This window comes from Amblyomma maculatum, chromosome 5, assembly GCF_055883805.1.
Source record: "Amblyomma maculatum isolate TAMU_Amacu chromosome 5, ASM5588380v1, whole genome shotgun sequence".
Taxonomy (NCBI): Eukaryota; Metazoa; Arthropoda; class Arachnida; order Ixodida; family Ixodidae; genus Amblyomma; species Amblyomma maculatum.
Window position 1 is genome coordinate 162,614,259 of NC_139348.1, and position 20,210 is coordinate 162,634,468.

General features: G+C 44.1%; 1 protein-coding gene across 2 annotated transcripts in view; it reads right to left on the minus strand.

The window, feature by feature from the left end:
* Nucleotides 1-282: 282 nt before the first annotated feature.
* The window catches only part of LOC146190170 (small G protein signaling modulator 3 homolog), a 75,144-nt gene continuing 55,216 nt past the window's right edge, over nucleotides 283-20,210 (minus strand). For both annotated transcript variants that reach the window (XM_084604902.1, XM_084604903.1), the window contains 6 exons: nucleotides 15,944-16,037; nucleotides 14,994-15,064; nucleotides 14,323-14,371; nucleotides 13,611-13,696; nucleotides 9,172-9,294; nucleotides 283-7,742 (listed from right to left, as the gene is read on the minus strand). In XM_084604902.1, the coding sequence (XP_084461028.1) occupies nucleotides 7,610-7,742; nucleotides 9,172-9,294; nucleotides 13,611-13,696; nucleotides 14,323-14,371; nucleotides 14,994-15,064; nucleotides 15,944-16,037 (556 nt within the window). In that variant the 3' untranslated portion in view covers nucleotides 283-7,609. The remainder of the gene's footprint in view (nucleotides 7,743-9,171; nucleotides 9,295-13,610; nucleotides 13,697-14,322; nucleotides 14,372-14,993; nucleotides 15,065-15,943; nucleotides 16,038-20,210) is intronic.

A 20,210-nucleotide genomic window follows, 5' to 3' on the forward strand; every position in this document is an offset into this window, starting at 1 on the left:
AATTGACGTTAATCCGAGAAGGAAACCTTTTGTTCCATATTAAGGGCCCATTGTCCACGATGTCAATCTGCTGCCGATAAAAAAGCCTAATAGATAGGGAGAGCTTATGCTTGTCTGGACCTCATCACATATCCCGAACTGAAAATCAGATTCGCCTCACTATTCACACCCCCTAATTTGCACAGTGCCAGTGCCATGCGTGAAACGTGGAATATAGGTTGCAGAGTATTTGTCTGCAGACCCTCACACTACAACCGCATGCAAGCACAGACAACACAGTAGTCAAATGGCAACCAAATTTATTGAAAATGTGGAGTGAGAAAATGGATTAGCACTTGTGTACCAGGTCTGTATGGGTGGACAGCATCGATATGCAGGCCAAGTTGATCCCAAGCACAGAAGACATCCATTTTTCAAAATATGAATATACTTATATATTTATCTACCTGAACACATATATTTAAAAATAAGTTTTCTGTGCAGTATGATACATGTATGCAATAAATGGAGACCATGCACCAGACAATTCCTGTCTCAAACACCTTGCACAGAAATCCTGCAGTACACAGACTAGAATGACAGTGATGGGATGATGACATTATGAATGCCCTGGGGTAACACACAATTTACTCAGAAAATGCCTTACTGGTTGACGTCCTTTCTGTGCTGGTTTCTTACTTTACGCAGCACTGCATCCATTGCTGAATGCAATAAGCTTCGGTACACAACAAATAAACACATGCCTTGCCAACTGCTCTAACCTGGCCCTGTGGTGCTTCTAAGAGCAAGCCCAGACATGCTCATGCATATATCCATAGACTCCAATATAGCAGCAACATCAGTCCAGCCACGGCTGGGCTGTAGAGTCAAATTGTCCTCCAGGGCATAAGTGTTTGCTTGAGAGCAGTGGAATGCATGTAGAGTTTTAATACTCCTCTTTCTGTCTGCAAGGAATTCTGTGCTGAAAGACACAAGCAAACTTTTTCCACTAAGAGTTCTGGACTAGTTGGATTGTGGGCAGATATCAAGAAACATTTGTTCCAACAAAAACTTGATATCGGTGAAGGAATGTAGTCAGACAATGCAATGGGCTGAGCACACCTGACAAGATAACCTTAACAAAGTGTTCATCAGTTTGATTTGAGCATTATGTACGGATTATAAGTGCAACATCACTAAGGGATGTCCCATGTAGCATTTTGTAAATGAGAATGCAGAGTGGAAATTTTGACTTCTCATAAAGTTAATCCATTCCACATAGGTGTTGTCACTTAACACAAAACAAAAAGCCCTTTTCTGTGTTCAATATCTGTACCTGCTCTTCAGCGTTAGGCTTCAGCACTTGAATTTACCAGCCTAAAAGCTGAAGACATTATACAAGTGAGCTCTCTGTTTTTTGGTCACGCAGCCCAAAATGCATTTTCCAGAAAATGTGTGCCGTTAGGCGGAAGAAATATGGCAAAGAATGAAAAGGTACCAAAGGTGCCAATATATCACAACAACATAACTTTGAATAAATCATTTGCATAACAACATGACATTATGCAAGTGAAATGTGTAAAAGAAAATTGCCTAAATGCATACCAAACATTGCGTGAACACAGCAGTAAATAAACTAATTGCAGAAACAATTTTCCATCGTCACAGATTCAGCCTGCATAGTGTTTCACTGGCACAGAAAAATAAAAAAATAAATCATGGACATAAACATAAATCTGAGTCACTAGTACCCACTGTTCAGTAGGCTAGGCTTACACAGAATGCATCTGACTCTTCAACCTGCTAAAATGTGCAATCGTGAAATTTTACACATTGCGCATCGTAGACAGTAAAATCACAACGGACACTTCCTGACACGCTCTGGGAAGAAAAAGTCTAGAGCCACATATGGCTTTTCCTGACTTGAACGTCGTTTGCCCACAACACTTCTTGAAATGTTGCAAGGAAAGTGCTTTACAGAGAGCATTGATCAGCACATTGTATATTAATACGACACCGTTAAAGGTCCCATACCCCAAAAAACTGGAGCTGGCTTTGTCGGCACTGAGCGAAAAATGGCGAGCATGGCTCTGACAGGTGGTAGTTGGAAGGTGACATGGCCAGGCATTGAGTGGTAGTGTGACGTCACAAGGCCATGTGACATTGACATGCCTGATGCGGTAGGTGCTGCCAACTTAGGCTTTGAATTTGAGACCTTTGGATTTTGACACACACGCTACCCCTAGGCCATGCAGGCACACTCATGCAGATTGATTAAGGCGCGATTTATACCTTTGTTGGGTGGTCTTTCATGTAACGGGGTAGAATTCGACTGTATGCTAATGAGTTAATTAGTTATATGAGGTTTTATGGCACAAAAGCAACTGAAGCTATGATGCGCCAAACACAAGGTTTGTATGCTAATGAGTAAGTGCGAGATATCACTGTGCACGAATTATAGGGTTAGTGATTAGACGAGTGAAAAAGTGCATGTATGTGAATGAAGATAGGGGAGCCAGCAACTTTGAAGGAGGAGCCTAAGTGCCCCCCAAATGTTTTCTTGACACATAAAATGTGAAAAAATTGGGTATGAACTAATAACCAGTCAAATATCTTGTTTTAAGAAAACAGAATAGTGTGTAATTTTTACAATGATATGGCACTACACTGAGGAAAGTGACGCATGCCAAACTATTATGAAATTAGCAGAAGTGCTGCTGTTAAGTCTTCTATATTGTTGTCGTTTGAAACAAAACATAATCATACCTAGCAAAAATCTGGTGAATGTTTTTGAATACAGGTTCAATGAAAAGTTGGCAAAAGGGAATCAGACTTTCATCAATAACGCAGTGAGGAGCCATCCAAACTTGGAATCACTTACGTAATCAACGAGCAGAGAACAATGGGAATATTGTTACTGAGCGGTATTCGCTGATCGTGCTGAGGAAAAAGAAGTGCGACAGACTCCCAGAAGAAGAAGACACAGACGAGTGCTGATATCTGTGCGGTGATCATCCTCAGTGGTGTGGACAGCTGTCATACTGTGAATATTCCCCCTAACATCTCTTGGTGGAGGCGAATCCTTCGATCCCCGTCACAAGCTGGATCTCCGCAGCGGCCGACACATCGCTACCACCACTATGGCTACTGACGCCGCTACATCTACTGCCGCCGCACCTGCTGTCGTCATGGCCCATCCCCGTGACCCCGGAACCTTCTGTGGGACCGGCGACGTTGATGTCGACGACCCCTATACGAACGAGTCAGCAAGCACAACAGGTGGGATCCCACACTTATGCTCGCGAATATTATTTTTTACTTGACTGGGACAGCGCGGATGTGGTTTGAAACCCATGAAGAGGACCTCAATCTTGGGATACCTGTAAGCAGAAGCTCCACGACCTGTTCGGAAAGCCCTCAGTGGTGTGGACAGCTGTCGTACTGTGAATATTCCCCGTAACAATATAAATAAAACTAGATCAAAAGGTTATAACCATGGCGTATGCACGCTATGCTTCAAGTGCAAATGACAGTGACAAGAAAGCATTCTAACATGACCCTCTAACCGGACACATGGTGTGGCAAAGTAGAGACTGTGCAGACCGTTAATGAGAAGTAAAAGTTTCAACCAATGCTTCCTATTTGATATGCACATTTTTTTGTGTGCTGCATAGAACAACTAAGGATGATAAATCTGAAATAAATATCTCAGTAGCTTCGCGTCTTGGAAAATTCTTCCTGGTTCAGCCAGTTACTTCCCTCCATAGCCAAGTTTTTTGCAGAAAAAAAACGTTTTGAGGAGATTTCAAGCATAACCTACACGTGCATAGTATGCTACTATATTTGGCTCAGCCAGTGCAAGGATGATTTGGAAATGAACGGCTGTGAGTTTAGCCCAACTTGTGCGTATTATGTGGACAGCATTGGTAGGTAGTTGTGGAAGTAATCTAGCAACAACTACCTAGTTAAGTTCAGCTATTACTACTAGAGTGGATACGAGCATCAGACCATTAATTGCTCTACTTGTGGTGGTTGTACCAAACAAGACTTTTCCTCTTACAGTGTGGAATTTTACACCTGCTGAGCCTTTCCTTGTAGGAAGACAGCTGCACAATATTCTGTACTGCACTTCCAGTTTAAATGTTCTGCCAGTGATCACTAAAGCGGAGGCTGCCATCTGCCAGTGAATAGTATACAAATTAAGTGAGGCAGTGATGATTCTATGCTCTGAGAGGCATCTCTCTCCTACCTGACTAGCAGCGGTGCCTAACGAATGCTTTGGTACTGTAGGTTCCCGTAGGAACTGAGAACAGCATCATACTTTTTTTTTTCCCCTGTGTCACAGCCTAAAAATAGCATAGGCAGGACTTCGTTTACAAAAACACAACACAAGTATGGAATACAAATCCCCTTCCTCAAAGTCCCAACCTAGTGCTACTTCGGCATTGCACAATGCTGCCTGCATAACCAAGTTCCAACCGTTCATGCTTGATCAAACCTCCTTGTGTGAGCCCTAAATCGAGGAGAGTGCATTATTCTGCATGCCTGACAGGTGCCCGCAGCTTTCAGACCAAAATCATGCAGTACACCGCACAGTGACATTATTGACAATTGTGTACGACCACTTTATGTAGTGGCTAAATATAATGGAATGCTGTACAGCCGAAAACCACAAAATCAAAGAGCACTTCCTTAACTAACGTAATGCTCTTCTCAGAGCAGCCTCGAGACAGAAAAAGCTCAACTCCGTTTACAGAAGTGCCACAGAAGTGCTCGGCATGTTTGGTGTCAGATCTATACCAAAGTCATTTCACTTCAGCAATGTTTCTCCAGATCCAGTAAAAGTTTTAGACTTGTACACATAGCATCTATAGTAATGCAAACAATTGAAGGGTGCTTAAATAAGGAACAATTGAAGCTGCAAAAAAAGTGAAACCACAGGAATGTGTTCTTTTCTTTTTTTTTTTTTCAGAAAAAGAGAGCACAACACATAGCCCTCTAAATGCAAAGGCTAGTTAAAAATAAGAGCAGCAGGATGACCTCAAAATTAGGCCTCACAGGTAGCACCAAGGACAATCCTGTTCCTGTGCTGCAGAGCCACTCTGGAGAGCTTAGCGGCCATAACTGATGACTGCAAATCGAAGTCTTGCACAAGACAAGCTCCCTCGTACCTTTCAAGACCAGCTGACTTCTCAGTCAATCAAGCCATAACTCTATGTCTATATTCATATATACAAAATGTCATAGAGCGAAGCTTCCTCAGCCATGCCAAAATGCTCTCTGTTAATTTCACTTTTTTTTTTTTTTTGTCATTGAAACAAATATGGTGAGACAGCGTCACCTGAGTGGCTATAATTTGCCGAATGTGGAATGACTAGAACACATGACTGTGACATTAGGGGGATTGAAGTGTTATGTTAGACAACATACACAACAGATTAGCATATCGTACTATATGGCACAATGTACATGATTACCCCAAATAAGAGCAGCAGAGTAACTCTCCCGAGCGACCACTCATCCGATGCTCAAACACAGTTCTTGCTACACGACACTCGCCCAAACCAAGGCCCTGTGAGTGCCCTTGTTCTAAACAGCCCAACTAGCTATACAAAGAGATCTGAAGGTGCAGCCAAATAGTTCCAACAGTCTCAAGCTTGCTCCGAGCGATTGACTACGTTTGTCGCTCTGAAAGAAGCATGGATGCATGAACGTAAATGCACGACATGCAACCGAAAAACTGATTTTCCACTCCATCTCAGACTGATTGAGACTTATAGGGCTACAAATGTAGTTGAACGTCTCTCTTTAAATCTTGGTAAGGTCTCTTGCTCTGTTGTTGTCACTGCTGCTGCAATCCAAAGAGGTAAGAGGGACCGAGTTTTCCTGGGCAGGAAAGATGTGGACAGAACTATCGTTCCAGATCAGCAACTGGCGCCATCTAATGCCACTTAATAAGGTAGTAATCGCAGAAAATTTTGGCCGAAGGTACCATATCTCCTGCTGTCGGTAATTAACTTTTAGTGACGCTATCTAATCCGGCAAGAAGGACTATCGCATATTTGGACACTGAAGATGTGTGGTCCCAGCCATTCAGAATAAAAAACAGAATCTCTGTCATCTAAAACAGGAGGAAAGTCGCTCAGTAAGGGGTAATCTTGAGTAATAATTAGCCTTAAACCAACACCACAGACCCATCCTGATCAGCTTCCTGCTCACTAACACAAACCAACATTTCGTAGTGTGAACCACATAAGTGGAAAGTTTCTTCCATAAGAGGTTCTGTCAGATTAAAAAGAAAACAATAGTTAAGAGCACAGCTGCTTTCAAGTGCAGCCATACAGCTACAAAGTTCTCAGAAACTTCGTAGTTAAAGAAAAATTCGTTCTGGTGCTGGGATCAAACCCGTGACCACCACCTTTCCGGGGCAGTCACTCTACTAACTGCACTAACCAGGATGGTCAGCGGATCAGATGGTATGGTGAGAGCAAATAGATAAATAACTCGAAGTGGGAATGGTGTTGCTCGAATGTTTAGGAAAATCCCACAAGGTGGAATAGATTTGTAATAAGGGAGCAATTACTCGGTTAGTTAGCTCAGTTGGTAGAGTAACTGCCCCGGAAAGGCGGTGGACCCAGGTTCAATCCGCAGGCCAGGACAAATTTTTTTTGAACTACAAAGTTCCTGACAAAGTTTTATAGCTTCCCTTTGTAGCTGTAACACTGCGCTTGGGTGGATGTCTTGAGCAATTACTCCCCTGTTACAAATATTCGACCCAGGATGACATTTCCTCACTTAACAATGTCACATCCGTGCAGAGAGTCACATTTCCATAGCATTATTGATATAAAAGAATTTTCTTCTCAAGATAAATGGGTGAGTGGCCCCTTTAAACCTAGTTGAACCAACATTCAGAATCAGAATCCTGCCTTGACTACCTTCTGAATAATGCCCTGATTTCCCTTTGCAAACTAAAGTTCTTTTTTTTTTTTTTGCATTCCACTGTTTCTGGTGCAGTGTCAATTATCGCCTTGATGTTCATCATAATATCGGTAGCCAATAAGTCCGAGGCATTTAGACATAACATTTGTCTTGTCCTCAGTTACTTCATAAGGCGCTCAACTACTGATCCAAAGGATGTGAGATCGAATCCCGGCCAACGTGGCCGCTTTCTGATGGCGGCGAAAAGCGAGGTGGCCGTCTGCTGTGCGATGCCAGTACACGTTAATGAACCCCAGGTAGTTGCAATTTACAGAGCCCTCCCTCAAGGTGTGTCTCATAGCCTGAGTCGCTTCGGGACGTTAAGGCCTATAAACCAACCAACCCATCCATTCTTTCTCTACATCTAAGCATGCACTCTAGCAACGCTGTCACGGATGATGGCCGCATATGGCAGCTGGCCTTGTAAACGCTACACACAGTATACTATCATGCTATAACAAGTAACAGAAGTGAACCAGTGCGCTCAGTTTGTTCGGATCAATACCAGTGGACGCCAGTTGCACTGCATGAAGTTAACCATTTCTGACTTCTGTGCGCATGCAGCCAAACTGCGTCCTGTGCAGACCCTGCTGACCCCTGCCCCTCCCTTGGCCGTGTGCATGGTGTCGATCCTGGGGGGGGGGGGGGGTCAGAGGTCCCAGGAGAAGAGGTGGTGCTTGACCAGCATGTCGCGCACACCCTCGCGCAGAGGCTGCGAGGGCTCCCGCTGGGTGGGCAGCTCCCAGTTTGGGTTCAGGTTGAAAGCAAACTGGGACAGCAGCCTGTGGAAAGGGAAAGAGAGATATAACGAACACCGCAAAAACCCTGCCGATTCAACAGTAGGCATACTTTTTGTGGTTGGGCAAGAGATGGGGAGGAGGGATACACATAACAAATCATGCAGGAGGAACAGTTGGGGCATGAAGCACAATTAAGGAATAAGATAGGAGGCATACTCAAGAAATGGCATGGGATTAATTCGTGGATTTGGGAGCGAGACATACTTGAGTACTGGCCACATTTAGGAGATGAGGAGGCATACCCAGTAATTTATGGAGGAGGAATATATCGGAGGTTTGGACATAAAATATAACCAGGAAACAAAATAAGATGCATCCTTGAAAAAATGATATCGGAGGCATGTATACCTATAAGGAACGGCATGATATTTATTAATAAAGCAGCACACGAGACATGCACAGATATTGGGCAAGAAGCGTAACGGGAGATTAGGTAACAATTATATCAGTGAAACTGGGAGGAAAATATACTCATGAAATTGGACAAAAATATTACAAGGGTTCAACGCTGCTGATCCAAATATTGAGCGAAAGCATTAGCTGCGGGTGACCAAGCGTTCTTCTTCTTCTCTTTTGCTTCTTCCTCAGCCCGCATATGAAGCCCCGCTTTAACCAACTGATATGAACATGCCTTAGTGGCCTATAGGGGTAACGTGAATGCCAGGGTCGTAGCAGGCTGATTCTGCCATAACCGTCCCATGTGAAACGAGAGACCCAAGTCGGCAGCTTCTGCACACTTTGGGGTCTTCTACAGGGGTCGTCTAAAGGTCAAAGTTCAAACGTGGTTACCGCCGGGACCACGCTGACGGCTTGGAAGTGCGAGTAGTATTGCTTTCGCAATAAAAACATTCCTACTCAATGACATCATGAACGTTGGAGGATCAAGAAAAGATTTAGCTTCATTTGTCACATAACTAGATGATGGAATAAAGGGTATTTAGGATGCAATACAGACTTATCATGAGTCAAACTGTATGCAGTTGAAATATGAAACCCAGTACCAGAAGGAAGAAAACGACCATCAAGTATAATACTATGAAAAGTCAGTAAATGTGGAAAATTACCTCATTTTGCACCAGATGTGCAAAAGCTTTGGCCTGACTACATATTTGCCGGCCATTTCGGTTAAAATTTTTTTACAGCTCTTAAAAAGAATGAAGATATGACAGGAAAATCAGTGCTAGAACATTCATTAATAGCTAAACAGCGGTCATTTTTATGACCTATTTTTGAGTCCCATCATTCTTGTGCTGTTTCTTTTTGAGGCACCTTCAAAAGATACGACTCCAAAAGCACACATATACCGGACATATACACAGACTTATGTGTCAAGGATCTCCAAACTTTCCAGCACTTCTTTTCTGTGCAGCAGTCCCACATGGAGGAGTCTGACAAAACGGAGGAGACTAACCGGAGTTCACACTTGATCTGCACCCATCCAGGGCTGTTGATGAAGGACCACGGCTGGTACCACTTGTGCACCACGGACAGGGACGAGCAGAGCACCTCAAACCACAGGTGCAATACCTGCTCACTGTGTTTGTGTCACAGGTGACAGGGAAAAAAAGAAAAAGGTCACAAAGACATAAGCAGATGACATGCTCACGTGAACACATCAACTTCAACAGGTTGCAGACGAAATATAGCAAGGGTGCCGACAGCAATAAGGCTAACTAATTAGTTATATATGCATCATTCAGTCTAGGCAGTCATAGACCTCCCAAAACATTTTTAGACCACCTATGAGTGCTGGTTGCTAGTTGGAAATATCAGCCCCCTCCCCAACCACCCCCCCACCTACCCCCCCCCCCCCCCCACACACACACGCGTGCACGCACACACGCACACATACACACACGCAAAAGTGGTTCATGATGAAGTTTCTTGTGAGATTTGTTTTGCATCCAAAACAATACTGGCGCACCGCTGTGTCGGTGCAGTGGTTGGTGCACATGACTACTGTGCCCAAGGATGCGGGATCGAATCCTGGCCACAGCTGCCACTTTTTGATGCAGGCGATAAGCTCAGCGCCCATGTGCTGTGCGTTGTCAATGCACATTAAAGAACCCCAGGTGAAATTCCTGGAGACCTCCACTACGGCATTTCTCATAGCTTGAGTCGCTTTGGGACGTTGCACCCCATAGGACGTTACATCCCATAAACCAAACCAAACCAAAATGACACTTTTGCCGGTAAAAGCAAAGCCTGATTGTGTTCTAAAAATCATTGAGAACCTTGTGCAACCCACTGACAACACACAGGAGTAGCGGCAACCAAATTTTGGACGCGCGTTTTTTTCTTTAGAACAGTGGACAAGACAATACATGAATCATAATATGGAATTTATCTGTGCCAGCCAAATTATTTATAATAGAGATTTTTTCTTGTGCACTTTCAGTTTCAACCACCCAACCATGGCTGTGATGTCCCAGATGTGTTGAAGTCTTGCAAGTCATAGAGAAACTACAATATAATTGCTGTACACTCATCTTTCATGATTCCAGCTCTCGGGCAGGCTTGTGTAGAACAGCTGATGCGAATTAAAATGAACAAAGCTGCCACCATACTTAAATTTTTGTATGCCTCATATGACTTCAACCTGCTTATCACACCACAGCCATTGTTCAGCAATTCAAACTGGAACTGCATGGAAGAAAAAAATTCAACTGTAAATTAGGTACTGCTTTTTTTCTGCAATCCACATGGCTATTCATTGTTTGTAAATTTATTTATTTATTGCATACTGCAGGCCGTGAGGCCCACGCAGGAGTGGATTAAAAACAAATTATTACAAGTGAGCAGTAACGCCAAAATGCAAACAAAACAGAGCACGAGCAGCAGGAAATGAAAATGATAATGGCAGAGCATGAAAAAATGCTAAACATGATAATTTATCAGGTCAAGAGACTGCAGGCAGGAGGCTGGCAAGCTGTTCGAATCACTGATGGTCTGCAGAAAGAAAGAGTATTGAAATAAGCTAGTCATAGCAAAGCACGGGGTCAGAGAAAGGAGGTGGGAGTGACTGTTTTGTCTGGTGTTCGATAGTATCAGGTATGGTGAAGAATTTATTCTAAGCTTATGGTTAAATAATAAATATAAAAATATCAATCGAAGAAATTTTCGCCAGGACTGAAGGAGGGTAGGTATTGAATTCAATTGCATTAGTGCAGAGACGGACAGTTCAACTGCACTGCTAAAACATGAATTGCGCAGCTTTCCTTTGGATTCACTCTAGTCCGTTTATGTTGGTGATAGTATACGGGTCCCATACAATACAGGCATACTCTAATTTAGTCCTTTAAAGGTTTCGTATGCTAACCTCTTAACTTGGAGAGGTGCATCTTTTAGCTTATGGCGCAATAAGCAAAGTTTTCGAAAAAGAGAGAGAGAGAGAAACTTTATATAATGCAAAAAAAGAAAAATAATAATGTAGAGCTCCCGTGGTTGGGTCCTCAGTCCAGGACTCCCGCGGCCTTTGCTGCCCTGCTGGCCTGTTCAATCAGCCAAAGCTGGTCTTTCGACTCTGAACTGGACAGCGCAGCCTCTCACTGCTCCGGCGTGGCGTGAATTATTGGCACTGCATCTATTTTCTGGCAGGCCTATGTGATATGATAAATTGTCGGTTTCTGTCCACACCAGGGACATGTGTCCCTGTATACGGTCGGATGTATCTTGCTGTATAAAGACAGGCATGGATAAGAATTTGTTTGTAGCTGCTGCCAAGACACTGACTGCTCCCTGTTTAACAACTTGTGGGGCGGAGGATACCGTCTTTTGGTCCTCCGGTAGTGCACCAAAATGTCTGCGTAGGTACAAGTCACTGCCTGGGTCTCTTCAGCCTCTGACCTCCCTCGGTTTGTATAACCTCGAGCTATGAGATCGGCCTGGATGCTCCCGGCAATGTCGCCGTGCCCCGAAGCCCAAAGTACGAGTTGTTTTATGTCGCTTATCCCGCCGGCCTTCAAGATGGCAGCCGCATTTTTGCCAATCCTGCTGTTGGTGAATCCTCAGCAAGTGGCTTTAGAATCGGTCACCGCTAGAGCAATAGCGGCCTCCTCGGCGTTAGACACAGAGCAGTTCCATAGCGAGGCGCTCATTTTCTCCTTTAGCTGGAAATCTACAACCGTCACCACCGCATCTACATAAACGGTGTTCTTGTACTGATAGGTCTTGGCTAAGGCTTCCGCCCTTAGCCAAGTTTTCGAAAGGTAGATGAGCAAGTGTTAGAGATGTGCATGTTCCCGTTTAGGTTGCTTGTTAATGTCACACTAAGATATACATATATATTCGCTAACTTCAGCGATTGGACCTGAATCCAGAAAAAAAGGGCATTTTAATGGATGAAGTTTTCTTGTAACACATAGTAAGACGGTCTTTTCAGGGTTTAGTTTCATACCCCATCTAGAACACCATGTGAGAATATTGTTATGGGCCGTGTTTAGTACTGCCTGGTCATCAGCTGATAGGATCTCACTAAAAATAATGCAGTCATCTGAATACATATGAATCTGCACAAGCTCATTAACCACATCAACAATATCGTTACAATATAAAAAATAGCAGCGGTCCAAGCACACTGCCCTGAGGGACACCAGATGTGACTGGAAGAGCACAAGAATCTTCTCCGTTAATTGTAACATACTGTTTACGTTGCATTAAATACAGCGATACCCAGGAGACAAGAATCGGGCAATCCTATCATTTGAAGTTTCTCAATTGTTATGCGGTACTAGGTCAAACACCTTGCTGTAATCCAAGAAAATTGGATCTACCTGGCCGGTCCTATGCACGACAGAAGCAAGAAAGTAAAATAAGGTGACTAACTACGCAACCGTAGTAAACCCTTTCCTGAAGCCATGCTGGTGTTGCGACAAAATATTATTACCTTGAAGAAATTTTGAAAAGAGATTAGCTACGATATGCTCCATGAATTTAAAAAACATAATAATAAATATAGGACGGTAGTTAGACAAAAGAAGTGGGTCACCCCTCTTTCGGACGGGTACCACAAATGCGCAGTCTTCCAGTTATCAGGTATGGATGCAGTTGTAATGAAAGCTCGGAATTATAAAACGAGGAACTTGCACAGTGTTTCAGCGAAACAGCAAAGCAATGCGCCTGGTATACCATCAGGTCCTGGAGGAGATTTACCGTTTAGTCTAAGCAGCATGTTCAATGCCCCTTCATGTGAAACCAAATCAGTAACACTGAGGAAATGCAAGGAGGAAGTTGAAAATGAAGGTCCAGCAGGCGCAGAGAAAACAGTGCGAAAATATTGGTTAAAGTTTTGTGCAATATTCTTAGGATTAGTTAATACTGCGCCGTCATGGGATATTTGTTGTACACTCCTTTTGTTTTCCTTCATAAAGTCCCAAAACCTTTGAGGATCCTCAATCAGCTACTTGCAAGGAAATTGCAGACTGGACAAGCACTCTGTAGCATTGCGCACCACTCATACCGTAAAAATGGAGGAATGCATAGGTATCTGTAAGGCAAAAGCCTTACTTGGCTCATGGTGAAATCTGCATGAGTGAGATTTGCCGCGAGATTCCATGAGATATCGGTGGGGTTCTGTGTAATCATTAAGAAAAATAGTGACAGTGATGGTTAAAGACATTTAGTGATGATGATGACAGTGACAGTTAATGATGACAATGTGATTGTGTCGGGGAGTCTCTTTGGACGGAGAGAGAGACTCTGCCTTTCTCTCGCAAGGAATCAGGGGCATTCCAAGGACCGCAGCAGGGCAGTCAAAATGCCCTCTCCCCACTGCACGCAAGATGACTTAAGTGCACCCCAGAAATTTTCCCCTTTGAGGGTTGGTGCAGCGATGAGAATGAGGAGGCTCACTTGAGGCCTATGCAGACCAGGGAGCGCAGCTTGACGTCCATCTGGGCGTGGGCCTGGTCATGGGACATGTTCACCGCCTGTACCGACTGAGACAAAAACGTGTTCAGTGCTTGCAATGCATAATTTGTGTGCATTTATAAAAGCAACACACTGTCTACACTGGTTCAGTAGAACCACTGAGCCACCAATAACGCGACCCTGTACAGCCTCTGTCATACTGAACCCAAAAACTCCTCGGCTGCCTTTTCACTTCTAGTACAGCTAAATCTCTGACACAAATCTAGAGGGGCTGCAAAAGATATTCGCATCATGTGAAATTTGTATTGCCAAAAAACAAACTAAGTGTGCATGCACCAGATATCCATCTATGCAGACGTGTTCATGCCTGACAGTGTTTGTTTACGGTTGTGCGTCATTGCTTATGGTGCATACCGCACGGTTGGCAATTGCGGCGCCAGTGATGGGCAGGCCACCACACATGGCTCATGGCAGCTTCCACGCTCATATCAACCTTAGTGGCATGAAAGAGAGTTAGAACACTCAAAATTACGCACACAGCGCACTTCAGCCAGGAAATTTTATTCACTCCTACCATCCCAAAATCTGTATCAGCCATAGTTGTACTATCATCGTGAACCCACTCTGCAGCTGTTGCATGATCAACACTGAATGGCCTTTAAACATGCGTTACACATGCCAACTCGGTACTCACCCTGTACAAGACTTCCTCGGGCGTGAGTACTTTGCCATCTTCGTCTAGCCTGCATCAACAATGTGAAAATTGTCACCTCAGCTCTTTCGATCCGATTGACCTTTCGCAGTATCCGCTCAGAAAAGCAAAAGGACGGAAAGTTTGCAATGTGCTCTGTCATGACACATCTTTTAAAATTTAAAAGTTCAGATAGTTTTTAGCTCTGTTCACACACTGAGCGCATCCGCAGATTTCAGCCCTATTTCAGAGGTCTACAGTTGGTACTGCTTCATTACCTACACATTCGAAAACTCACCAATATGGCAAGAAACATCATGCACATGAAGTGTACTCATTCGTAATGTGGATCTGCTTACTAACAGAGAAAATTATGCAAAGGTTAAATATTTAATGGGACAACTTTCTTAGCCAACACCAATTTCCGACAGACGCGAACTGATACAAGAACTCAATATGTACAACATGGTGTCCCCTGTTATACTCGATTGGCAGCGAGTTTCTTCTGTGGAAGGAACATTGTTTTCATCACATTAACAAAGTGAGCCTTGGTGCAAAGCTCTTTAATGTCGAATGCTTTTTTTTTTTTATTCTACAAGCCAACTAGTTCTGCACCGAGGGTGAAAGCTAACTCCAGGATGAAAGCATAGGAGAGGCTCGAGAGACCTGCCCACCTATATGTCTTGCAAAGGACCAGCCGGGAATAGACTGAGTTGAAGTCCTTCTCCACCTCTTTGTTTGCCACCTGGAAGAAGCAAAGTAAAAGCACAATTTACCATACAAAAAAGTGGGAATACTCTTCCTACTTTGAGGCTCGCTCGACCTTTTCAACTGAGTGGAGAGCCTGCGTTGGTTTGTCATACATATGTATCTCATTTGTTAGTGCTCTTTGTTCCCAAATTGACTCATGGACTAGCTCTACTTTTCACTTTCCTGATTTGCCACATTTGCAAAGCAAGGCACAATTTTTCACACAACCCAAAAAATTCAGGGTCGATTCGCTAAAAATAAACATACAAAGATGCACGAAAGCAAAAAACATCATGAACTCTGACCTAAAACAAATACTAAACAACAAAGAATTGCATGAAATTTTCGCGGCCCTGCTCTCTAGGTTAGAAGCACGCTAATGAAATTTGGCAAATTACGAGTCACTGAAACTTTTCCGGAAAGTACAAAATGCACAGGAGCAGACTTTGCAAACAGAGTGGAGACACACGTCGTGCACGCTTCTGACTCTGCTGCAGAGCACCAGACGAAGCTCATTCACTGCACGAACGTCAAATCATCTTGACAACGCGCGCTTCAAATCATTCATTGAAATTATAACCTGATGTAAGCCCACCCCTCATGTAATGCCTCTCGTGAGCCTTTGAGGTAGTAATAAATAAATAAATAAATAAATTAAATAAGGGCAACAATCTCCGCGTCACCTATACTACAACAATCCCCTGGCAATTTGCAAGGATGCACAGATCCGTGGCCTTATTTGTTGCACATTTCAGTTGCGTAACTGAGCAGCTGGACTAAAAAACTCCACATGACACTGGGCAGTTTCTCTGCTGAAAGTACAGTAGATGTGCTTCTCTGGTGCACATGAACGCAACTGCGGGGAACCACCCACCTCTTCAATGAAGAGCCATGGGTGGCAGGGTCCCCCGAGCAGGGTGGAGCGCTTCATGCCGTACTCCAGCACGGCCTTCAGTGCGGGGCACAGCCTGCGTTTCAAGAGAACGTGGGCGGCTTACACTGCAAGTGCGGGGCTTGTGGCCAGCTAGCTAAATTGTGAAGCAGCGTGGGAGTATTTCAGTACAAAAACCTCCTTGAAATGGTTCTGCTCTTGCAAAAAGCGCAAAGTGAGAAAAATAAGCTGAAAGATTTCAGAACATGTTATTCAAATTTAGGGCCTAAATTACTAAATCGATGTGATCTTGGTGCATATGTTGGGCCACCCTTTTCAACATGACACTGCTCTGCGGTGACTGCTTCGAGTTGCCTCTCCTTTTCATTCTTTTTTTAGCTCTACAGCTGCCCAGCACATTTTACAGCTGTCCAGAGCTCATGAAATGCATTCCTTGGTTGTTTGCCGAGCGTGTCCCTTTGTATGGGCTCCATATTCTGTCTCTAGCTTATCGAGCACTTTGGTTATCCAGGCTCAGACCGGTGTGAAAACAGTGTTCAATGGTTACATGCTGTATTTTAGTCAATCTAAGCTTCCATTTCGATTTACCAACTAATCTACGGCTAGAGAGTGCGAAAAACAAGCATTCTAACCTGGGGATACACTCATTATTCAGTTTCTTGCTCGCTATGCACCTGCATCTTGAAATCTGCACTCACAGGCACTTTCAGTGGTGAATGCACCCTTCTTAATAAATTAATTTTAATTTTTCTGCAGCACAGATGACAACCAAACTTGGTGAGAAGTTTCTTTAATATAAGCACAATTCAAAACAACAAAAATTTAAAAACATTTTTTTTTTTCAGTGAAAATTGTGGTTTTAGCTGTGCATCCACCCTTGAACAATGATGCGCCATGAAAGAAAAGTAGCAAAGGTAACAGCAAGTAGGCAAATAAAAAAAAAAGTTACTGTGGTTTAGCTTGAGTTTAAATCTGGAAGTTAAGCGAGGGCTATCTGCATGGCTACGCTTAGGTTCGGCTAGAAAGTAAGGACACGGCTTTTGCGTATAGTAGTTTACTCTATGCTTTCACCTTTATTTATGCCATAGGGGGCACTTTTGACCGCTAAAGTGCGATGAGGCGAAAGCGTCTGTTCCGTGGTGGTCTGAAGCCCTCCACCACGGCACCTCTTTCCCCGTTTTCACTCCCGCCATCGCGATGACGCGATAGCATAAGCTACCAGCCAACTTATAAAGCCCCGATTTAATCGAGCCATATGAACGTGCCTGCGTGGCCTAGGGATAACGTGAATGCAAAGGTTTTGGCAGGCTGATTCTCATATCACCCTCCCATGTGAAAGGAGAGGCCCGAGTTGGAAGCTCCTGCCAAAAGTAATGTCAGGAAGCCCTACGTCCAGTTAGTGCTCGGCCACGTCAGCTGCCAGCTACCGCTTCCCACGACCTCTTCATCTTTTTCCTCTAGCGGTTGCTAGGCAACGGCTCAAGGTCAGTTCAACCATAGCAAAGGTGCGACCACAACAAAAGTGCGATCACGATGATGAGGCGAAACAGCTGGCGTGGTGTAGCTCTCGCTACAATAAACCGAGCACTTTATTTAAATCATATGGGCCAGTAAGAAGCGAATATTTTATTATTAACATGGAGAGAAGGATAAATGTGCTCAGTCAACACTCTGAAGTAACAAGGCGTGCACTGGGCCAGGTAGAGTGCTGTGGTCGCACAGACAGTCCTTTTTGCAACCAAATTGGCAAATAGGTGCCTTAAAGATGTGCATTCAAGGGGAAGTCGAAGCGTGGAGTGCATTCTAGAATGAATACTGAATACTGCATGGTGAAAAAAGGAAAAGCATTTGGATATCCAGCCACTTAATCCTGCTGTCCTATGGCTCTCAGCATGTATCACTGTAAGGTATTAGGCCTCGGGATGCAAAAGATTACAGAATGGATTAGAGAGCCATGCTTCATATGTCTCTGCACTCACATTTTGAAGCACAGTGCCGTGCAAAGAAATGTGTCCATGGAGACAAATCCCTGCCCGAGCTGTTTGGGTAACTAAGAAAGAAGTGTTCAAAGATATAAAACGGCATCCTTCATAGTCAAACAAGCCTGTGCACTTGCTGTATTTCCTGCCGTATAAGCTGCAATTATTATTGCGTTAGCAATACTGCGCCAGGTTTCAGACCATTGCGTAGTCCCGGGAAGGGCCACGTTTGACCTTAAGCCGCAACCGAATCGAATACGGCTTCAACCACGCCGTATGAATGTGCCTTAGCGGCCTATAGGGGCAATGTGAATTCCAGTGTCCTGGCAGGCTGATTCTGACATAACCGTCCCATGTGAACCAAGAGACCCAAGTTGGCAGCTCCTGCCAGGGCACCACGGACACGGGCACGACGTTGTTCAATGAAGACTAGTCGTTCATTTGTGTACCATGTCTTTACTCATAGCTAAACATCTCAAGCTACACCATGAGGTACACTAAATGCTGAACCATAAGCGCAGTCTGGAGGTATTGCTAACGCAATTCAACCCGGTTTAACCAGAACTTAAACCACAGCCAATTTTATTTGTGGAAGTTTTGTCGGTGCATTTTGTACAATGGCGTAGCATATGCGTACAGTGAAAAATGATGTGCGACCGCACACCTTTGTTTGCCATGCCCAGTAGCTATGCTTCAGAAATAAATCGATGCGTAAAAGACGTAAAAAAAAAAATGAGACATTTAAAATGTTATTTTATGGGTAGAATGTTACAAACTCGTTAAATACGTGCAAAATATGGTACTGCTGCCGCATTTATTCTAGCAATTTTCATAGCGCTCTTTGAGAAAAGAGTTGGTTTGGTTTATGGGATTTAATGTCCCAAAGAGACTCAGGCTATGACGGACTCCGTTGTGGAGGGCTTCAGAAATTTTGACCACCTGGGGTTCTTTAACGTGCAGAGACATCATAAAGCACACAGGCGCCTTGCTTTTCGTCTCCATTGAAAAGCGGCCGCCGAGGCCGGGGTTCGATCCTGTATACTTGGGGACAATAGTTGAGCGCCCTAACCACTGTGCCGCCCCAGCGGGCTTTGAAAAAAGGAGCCCAACTACTCTTTTATAGCACATAATTAGTGAACAGGTGGATCTTATACACTGATGCGACTTGTGCGTGGTGTTTTTCAGAAAAAAATTTATCATTTGCGGGGAGGGGTCACTTATAGAGCAGGAAATATGGTTCTGTACACAGCCCTGCACATTGTGCCAGCCAGCACTACTGCTAAATGTACGCTCCTTGACCAGGGCGTTATTGCCACTGTAAAGGCACTCTACAAGAAACGCCTTTGCGAAAGAGTTTTGCTAAACATGCAGCAGCAGCCCCTCAAGGTGCATCTAAGGGGTGCAATTGACATGGTTGTTGCTTGGTGGTGTCAGTTGAAGGCCAAAATAAGCAAGTGCTTTCAAAAGGCTGGCTTTGTACACAATGCCGACGCTCTTGAATCTGAAGAGCAGGGCGACGTTGTCGATGAGGCAGTCAACGCTGACAACGTGTGGTCCGGCTTCATTAAGATTAACTTTGTTTCCGCGACAGACACTTTTGAAGAATATGTTGATGCTGACGAAAATAAACTGGCTGCCTGCGAGGAAGCGAGCACGAACGATGCGATTGTTGAAGTGGTGCGCAGTGGTGTGGAGCTTGCGACTGAAGATGATTCGGACGTCGAGGACGATGTAGACCTGATGCCAGATGTGCCGTGCAAGGTCGTGCTTTAATGTCTCAGCAAAGTGAAAATTTACTGCACGAGAAACACCTTGAGCGACAAGGCGCTTCAGTGCTTAAGCTTTGTTGAGGATGAGATCGACGGAGTGCAGTGAAAACACACTGCCAGACGAAAATCACCGCATTCTTCCGCTGATAATGCACTCGTGAGATAAACGTTGATGCTGAGTTGCAATTGTTTCATGTGTGCTTGTGTGTGTGTGTTTGAAACGTGCAATAAATTGTGTTTGAAAGGTAGGTTGTCCGTTTCATATGCGTAAGAGCCTAAAAATGCGATGTTTTGGTTGTAACGCGGTACCGCTTATAGCGCAGATTTCAGCAACTCTTGCGACCTACGTTATAAGCGGTCTACACTGTATTTGTTTTCGGTATGTTTTTTTTGTCGACCGCCAGTCGTCATCGCGGTCGCTGCTTATGGTTTCCAGCATCGGACTACATAAAAACAGGCGCATGCAATGGTCGAAAAATTCTCGGTAAAACTTTTCTACAG